At 35.3% G+C, this 7985-nt stretch overlaps 1 protein-coding gene across 2 annotated transcripts; it reads left to right on the top strand.

Moving 5' to 3' along the window:
* Positions 1-7649, top strand: LOC131601444 (PH, RCC1 and FYVE domains-containing protein 1-like). 2 transcript variants are annotated; one of them, XM_058873254.1, is made up of 6 exons: positions 1-449; positions 1962-2048; positions 2423-4434; positions 4673-4819; positions 5958-7084; positions 7181-7649. In XM_058873254.1, exons 3-6 carry the CDS (start codon positions 2560-2562, stop codon positions 7332-7334), a joined length of 3303 nt encoding a protein of 1100 aa, XP_058729237.1. In that variant the 5' UTR covers positions 1-449; positions 1962-2048; positions 2423-2559; the 3' UTR covers positions 7335-7649. The 2 variants fall into 2 exon arrangements, with proteins under 2 accessions (XP_058729237.1, XP_058729236.1); XM_058873253.1 differs by having other exon boundaries at positions 1-480.
* The last annotated feature ends 336 nt before the right edge of the window (positions 7650-7985 follow it).

Here is a 7985-nt window from a genome sequence, read left to right as displayed (position 1 = left end):
CTTTCTTCTCTGCTTCTCCAAAACCAAACAGAGTATAAATACCATGTGATAAACTATGAATCGCGCGCGAAATATTCATTTCCCTTATTGCTTAAAATCGAACCACGTACACTTTCCTTCCTCTCATTTCGCATCCTTCCCCTCACTCATTCCTCTGCAATTTCCTTCTCCTCTCCCATGGTTTCTCCCACCAACCCTATCCCCTTTCCACAAAATTCCCCAACAATTCCATAATTCCATGTGCGTGGCATGAAATTTCCAGATCCATGCCACAAATAGCATATCATAAATCAATTCAATTCCTACGAGCTTCGAAGCTTAATTTCACTAATTTTTCGTCTAGGTTATTGGAGGTTTAGGGCAAAGTGAAATGAGATCAAGGATCTACATGATCGATGCTGTTGTTGTTCGTTGATTATGGGAATCATGATAGTGAAATTATTGAACAAGTTAGTTTCATCAAAGGTTTCTTAATTACTGGTACTTAGTTATATATGGCTATTATGTGAAGACCTAGATTGTTACTTTGTTACTAATTGAATTGAAATAGCAATAAAATGAGATTACTATGTTTTTATGGAATTTTTACTGGATTAGGGTTTTAAATTTTAATAATTTATCATGTTACAATTAAGAAGAATGTGTATATGTGTTGGTACTATAGAAAAATCTATGTCATGATTTTTTTCCTCTCTTTTGGGGATTGATATAGTATTAAACTGATGGCTTAGTTTGTATTTAGTGGTTCTTATAGCTCTTTTTGGATAAGGATTATTAGCTCTGTAGCACCGACACCTTTGAAAAAAGATGTGTCTGAGTGGTGTTTGAAACCGTCACTGATACTTGTGATTATGTTTAATTTATATAATTTCTTAAATCATTACTTGTGTCGATATGTCAGTGTCGGTGTCTGTTTCTGGTGTCCGTGCTTCATAGATTATTAGATTACCCATTGTATTTTGTTAATAATATTTTGCTCTATTCAGAAAATACTATAGGTGAATATATTAAAAAAAAACATAGAGGTTAGGTTTAAATAAAGACATTGTTTATGATAAAACACTGTGACGGGTTTGATTCATGGAACGGATCTCACTTAGCGAGATAAGACTTGGTTGTCGTTGTTGTTTGTAGATGCACATTGTTTGAAGAAAGACATTGTTATTTAAGAATCGGGGGGAAAGGAAAGTCAAAATTTTGCCTATTGTGTATGTTTGGTTTCACGATTGGAGCATTCAGAATTGATTATGGACATCTACAATTGATTTAGACATGTTTGGTTGCTCCCGAGTAGTATTGATTATGCTTCTCATAATTGATTTTACTTGAAGTTAGGATTTTTAGCTTTTGAGTTTAAACATGATTTTTTTTCATTGAGATATATTATTTTAACTCATTTTTGCAAGAATTTATCCAAACATAAATTACTTTACATTGAACTCACTTTTAGTCATAATTAATTTTACATAATTAATTCACTCAAAATCAATTTTCTTCAGCGTAGAACCACACCCACACTCAGTGAGATTGTACTTGAAAATCAAAATTACATTCCAGCATTAGATATGCTTAGTTCCACCTCTAGAGTAGATATGTGCATGAGTATGGTTTTAAGTTGCGGTTGTGGTTATACTGCAAACTGTTATATTGCGGTAAAATGTCGGCAAATGCGGCTGATGCAGTCAGAACTGTGGTTGTTATGCTGTTGTGGACTGAAAATTAAAACTATATGATGATTACGCGATATCTCTGTATGAACATTTTCAGGTTTATTGGCATTATTAAGATGAAACAATTTGAGTCTCTCATAGAAAAGAATCTAATCTGAAAATTACTGTTGTTTCATGCACAGAAAATGGTCTCTTAGAAAATTTACTTTTGTTCTAGGATGATGGCTGATTTTGATGGTCATATTAACAAACTCTTAAAGGCATCTTATGTTTGTTGTAACAACTTTGCAGGTTTTCTTCCGATGATATTTGCTACCAGAAACACATTATCTTTCATTCCCACTTCTTTATAATAACAGGATATGGTTGCTTGATTTGGTAAGAAAACAATTTAACTTCATAATTCATTTAAATATGTAAAATTTTATTTGAAGAATGAAAATAAATTTGAATTTTGCTATTGATGTATTTTCCATTTATAAATTGAGGTAGAGAGAAATGTCGATACATTCTTGGACTTCGTGTTTTAGCACTTTTGTTTGGTGAAATCCCACATAAAAAAGTATTGAAAAAAGAATGTCAGATTGTAAATATTCCTAGTATTTCTTTACAGCTGCTCGTTCCTTTGAATATTCCAAGGATATGACAATTTACCACTAAATTAAATTTACCCAATTCAGTAAATGTTGCATTTGTTTGAATCCATGCTATGAAATGCAACCTTTCTAACAGGTGATGTTTTGTATAATCAGGGAGTGTGCATCACAGATACTTGTTTACAAGTCTCTATTTGTCCTTATTCAGAATGGCCATCCTTTAGAAGCAGAACTACAGTTAGCTTCAGGCATTGTTCCTGGTAAGCTCAGATGTGAGGTTAGAACTTGCAAATATGCAACCAAGGGCAAGTACTGGAGCTTCTTTCCGTTTTAGTGCATCTAGTACGCCTAGCAATTCAAGTGGAGGATCTGATCCAGACGATGTTGAGTCACAAGGCGAGGTTTTCATATGGGGAGAGGTATTTGCGGATGGGGTTCCTTCCAAGACAGATGTGTTAATCCCTAAGCTGTTAGAGTCACACGTTATTCTCGATGTTCGTAACATTGCATCCGGTGCGAGTCACCTTGCTATATTAAACAAGAAAGGAGAGGTTTTTACTTGGGGAGAAGAGTCTGGGGGTAGACTTGGTCATGGAATTGATAAAAGTTCTGGTAAGCCTCGTCTAGTTGAGAATCTTGAAGATGTAACTTTGGATATTGTTGCATGCGGAGAGTTTCATACATGTGCTGTGTCAAAATCTGATGAATTTTTCACATGGGGTGATGGTACACATAATGCTGGACTTCTTGGACATGGTAATGAGGCTAGCCACTGGATACCAAAGAGTGTCGATGGCTTTTTGGATGGACTTCAAGTTGTATCTGTTGCATGTGGTACATGGCATTCAGCATTGGCAACCTCAAATGGAAAACTATTTACCTTTGGTGATGGAACATTTGGTGTTTTAGGCCATGGTGATCAAGAGAGTGTATCGTATCCAAAGGAAGTACAATTATTAGGTGGACTGAGGACTATTAAGGTTGCCTGTGGAGTATGGCACACTGCAGCTATTGTCGAGGTTGTTTTTCAATCTGGTTCAAATGTTTCATCATGGAAACTCTTCACATGGGGCGATGGCGACAAACATTGTTTAGGCCATGGAAACAAGGAAACCTATCTCCAACCGACACGTGTTTCGCCCCTTATTGAATATAATTTCCTGCAGATAGCATGTGGACACACCATGACTGTTGCTCTCACTACATCTGGTCATGTATTTACAATGGGAAGCACTGAAAATGGTCAGTTAGGAAATCCAAATTCTGCTGGGAAAGTACCTACTTTAGTCCAAGATAAGTTACTTGGTGAATTTGTTGAGGAAATATCATGTGGAGCACATCATGTTGCTGTTTTGACATCAAGAAGCGAAGTATATACATGGGGAAAAGGTTCTAATGGAAGACTAGGACATGGTGACACAGATGAGAGAAAATCTCCTACCCTTGTGGTTGCCTTGAAAGATAGGAATATAAAAAATATCTCATGTGGTTCAAACTTTACATCTTGTATATGTATCCGTAAATCGGTCACTGGAGCTGATCAATCTGCTTGCTTTGGATGTAAACAAGCATTTGGTTTAACAAGAAAAAGACACAATTGTTATAATTGTGGATTGGTTTTCTGTCATACTTGTAGTTCTAAAAAGTCATTCAAAGCTGCATTGGCTCCAACATTTGAAAAACCTCATCGTGTGTGTGATATTTGTTATACTAAGCTTAAAGTTGTTGACATCAATGATCCTTCAAAGTTAAATGGAAAAGCTAACCCTTCTCACTATTCGACGAATGGTAGGGAAAGATTAGGCCAATGTACTTTAAGGTCTACAAGAACTCTCTTTTCTTCTTTTACTGAACCAGTGAAGTACCTTGAAATAAGGAATAATAAGCCTGGAACTGAATATGGTTCTGCTTCTTTCATAAGAGCTTCTTTAGTTCCATCTCTTTTGCAATTGAAAGATATTGCTTTTCCAAGTTCACTGAGTTCTATTCAAAGTGTTTTGAAGCCTTCTACTCCTCCTAGTTCATCACAAAATTCTTCATTCCCATACACATGTAGATCAAGTCCTTCTCCACCATATGTCACTCAAAGATTTTCCGGTGGTCTTATCAATAGTTTGAGCAGGACAAATGATGTACTTAACCAACGAGTCTCAAATTTGCAGAGCCAAGTATGTTAGTCCCATTCTAAAAATAGTATTGCACAATTTTAACAAACTCCAACTGTTTGGCAATGCACGATTTCGTACTAAATGTTGTCAAATAGTAGGTATAGCAGAACAACGTTGCGAAATTTGAACAAAAAGCTATTTTCTGCAATCTGCGCTTTGGCAACCATACCTTTTTGCTCTTAAACTTGCGGAAATATAGTTTCCACATTAACAAGTTAATACATATTTCTTTGTTTAGATTCGAGATTTGGAGGAGAGAAGTGACGTGAAAGATTTGGAAATTCAGAAGCTTCAGAGAAAGACTACGGAAGTTATTGCCTGGGTTGCAGTGGAGTCGTCTTGTCATAGAGAAGCAAAACAATTTATTGAATCTACAAAACATCAGGTATCTACAATATATATCCCTAGGACATAGCTCAAATCATTGAATTTATCATAAGAAATTAATGGAAATGGAATCCAAATAAAAAGAGTTTCTTTAGGACACTTCTCTTAGGACACTTCTTTGTGGAGATATTACTCATGCCAATTACTCCTTTTACGATTTTAGCCAAGATCCTATGATCTTTTTGTTGTAATTGTAATTGGTGCGTAATTTCTTTTGTCGGGCTTTTGCCGTCTCCGTTTGTAAACAGGCCGGAGAACCCTTAGTTCTCCTTTATATATTATCTCTTGTTTACAAAAAAAAAAAAAAGAAAGCAATCCAACACGTGTGGTATGAGTGTCGGACACATACGAGTGTCCGATACCGGGACACACGTAATCCGAGGAGTGTCCGTGCTTCATAGGTTCGAATTCATATGGATTCCACTTTCAGAAACATATACGAGATCCACATAATTTAGTGGGACCTATTTATAAAAAGTGGGACCGATTTGAATTCCAACTAAAAAGAGAGTATTGTAAAGAGTGCGTTAAAGAATTTGTACAGCCATAAAATGCACCCACATGAGACATAATTTATGAATGAATGAGCAATTATGTGGCAGCAAAAATTGGCTGAGCATTGAGGTGAGAGCAGTTATTGTGAGAGAACATGGCAGGTATGATTTGATGAACCACTATTGCACTTTAAATTGCTGGACCCGATTTCTGCTAGAGATTGACAACTAGATTGTTGATCTTTTTTACTAATGACGGAAAGTATTGTCTCTCATGTCAGTAACATGGCTGGAAATGGATCCCTGTTGAGAGAATCTATAGAACTCTAGAGAGCCGAATTTATGCATAGATGAGAAATAACGTCACAGCATGTTTATGACTGCACGGTATATAAGAATGACTGCTTCTCCTGTTTACAAACCGTTATGTGCGGCCCAAATAACAGTTCGGGGCTATTATTTAAAACCATGTTAGCTAGCACCAAGGGATGCGTGTGTCACTTAGAAAAATAAGTAAGAGATGTTAGTGTTCATTAAAAAAAGAAAAGAAACAAAGATAGCTTTCAAAAATAAAAATATAATGAATAACGATTTTTGTTTCCATTGTCCTAAATAGCTAGACTTGTTTTTCATTTTATTCAGTTGAAGGAAATGACTGAGAAGGTACCAGCAGAAATTCCAGAACGTAATATCTTGAGTACTATCCAAACTCGAGCTGAAGATTTTCTCAAAGAATATTTTGAATCTGAAACATCAGAGTTGGAGTCCAAACAACAAAGTTCACATGACATATCTGCTGCAGATAATGACTCTTCAAAACTAGAAAATATCAGACTAGTAGAAAATGCCGACATTGTAGAAGTTGACTCTTGTCTAGATGAATCAAAGTTAGAGTGTTTGCAACAAAGTGCACATGACATATCTGCTGCAGATAATGATGATTCCTCTAAACTAGAAAATATCAGACTAGTAGAAAATGCCGACATTGTAGAAGTTGACGCTTGTCCAGATGAATCTAAGTTAGAGTGTTTGCAACAAAATGCACTTGATATATCTACCACACGTAGTGGCAATTTTGAACTACAAGATCATAGACTAGTAGAAAATGCTGACATTGTCGAAGTGGACTCTTGTCTAGATGAACCAAAGTTAGAGTGTTTGCAACAAATTGCACATGACATATCTGCTACAGATATAGACTCTTCTAAACTAGAAAATATCCAACTAATAGAAAATGCCGACATTATAGAAGTTGATTCTTGTCTTGCTGAATCAAAGTTAGAGTGTTTGCAACAAAATGCCCTTGATATATCTACCACAGATAGTGGCAATCTTGAACTACAAGATCATAGACTAGAAGAAAATGCTGATGTAAAAGTTGACAGTTGTCAAGATGAGGGAAATTTCCTCGACGAATGTAATAAACAAACATTGGAGTCAAAGCAACATAATTCACCTGATATAACTACCTCAGATAGTGAAACTTCTAAACTGCAAGAACAAATTTATGAAAAAATCGACAAGACTGCCAGATGTGATCAATCTGAGACTGGAATAAATGTTCGTCATGAAAGTAATGGATCGTCTATATCTAGTGTTGGAGAAGTGATGTCACCCCAAAGTTCAGAAAATGGTTCCATATCAGGGGACAGTTCAAGAGATGGGAGTCTACAAGAAACACAAGTCTTTGAAAAATTTGAGTCTGGTATTTACGTGTTACTCAAGCTAAGGGCTGACGGAATCAAAATTTTTAAAAGAGTTAAATTCAGGTATATGTTGCATGTTCCATTGGCTTTTATTTGATATTTTTTACCCATGCTATTTCTCTTTCTCTTTTAACATTTTTTATTCATTCAATGTTGCAGTAAGCGCAAGTTCACTGAAAGCCAAGCAGAAGAATGGTGGAGCCAAAACAAAGGTAGAGTTCTTAGGAAATACTGTCCACGTCATCAAAAGCAAAATGGATCGTGTAACTTTACACCAAATGTTAAAGAAAATATTGAATCATCGCTTTCTTAAACTTAAATCTTTTCTTCATATAGGCATCACCTTAGTTTGATGAAATGATTTCACTCAGAAGGATCGTCAATCTAGTGGAAAGTAATGTAGCTTTAACTTAGGCACATTAACTGAGAACGTGTAGATATTTTACAACTCAATAGGAATATTAGTCAGGTAGAAGAACATGTTGATTTATATGTAGGAAAATTAGCATTTGATTTGATTTTTATCAATCAAAGAATACCACATATGGTGTGATACTTGTGTATAAATAGAAATATATGTGTTCACAAAAAAGAGTATATATAACAACGTGTTGGTAGGTAACTTAAATACACTGGATAGATCCTAAATTTTGAGCGCTTTTCCACAAGTTTGGGCTTGTGGGTTTCCCCTCTGCTTGATTCAACCCTGGACTGATCATGTTACCTTGTGGTCCACCTCTTTAGGTCAAGATTAACATATTCTAGATAGTTTTTATCTGTCTCTTGTATTTTTCAAAGGAATATTTTTGAATTCACTCCTTATAATACTAAAATATATCAAAATACACTATTGAAAACATCATTTCGATAGTCTATTTTGATAAAAATTACACTACTGACAGAATACTTCTGGTAAACTTCCCATGTTTTAAGAGATGGATTGAAAAGCTTCAATTTCAAAACC

Source organism: Vicia villosa, linkage group LG5 (genome assembly GCF_029867415.1).
Source record: "Vicia villosa cultivar HV-30 ecotype Madison, WI linkage group LG5, Vvil1.0, whole genome shotgun sequence".
NCBI classification, from domain to species: domain Eukaryota; kingdom Viridiplantae; phylum Streptophyta; class Magnoliopsida; order Fabales; family Fabaceae; genus Vicia; species Vicia villosa.
Note: the sequence above shows the minus strand (reverse complement) of the source record. Positions and strands in the feature narration are given on the sequence as shown.

Excerpts from the sequence above, each read along its gene's own strand:
- LOC131601444 (XM_058873254.1), top strand. The coding sequence starts at position 2,560 with ATGCAACCAAGGGCAAGTACTGGAGCTTCTTTCCGTTTTAGTGCATCT. Across the intron at positions 4,435-4,672 it reads TCTCAAATTTGCAGAGCCAA|ATTCGAGATTTGGAGGAGAG; the intron begins GTATGTTAGTCC and ends TTCTTTGTTTAG. Across the intron at positions 7,085-7,180 it reads TTTAAAAGAGTTAAATTCAG|TAAGCGCAAGTTCACTGAAA; the intron begins GTATATGTTGCA and ends TCAATGTTGCAG.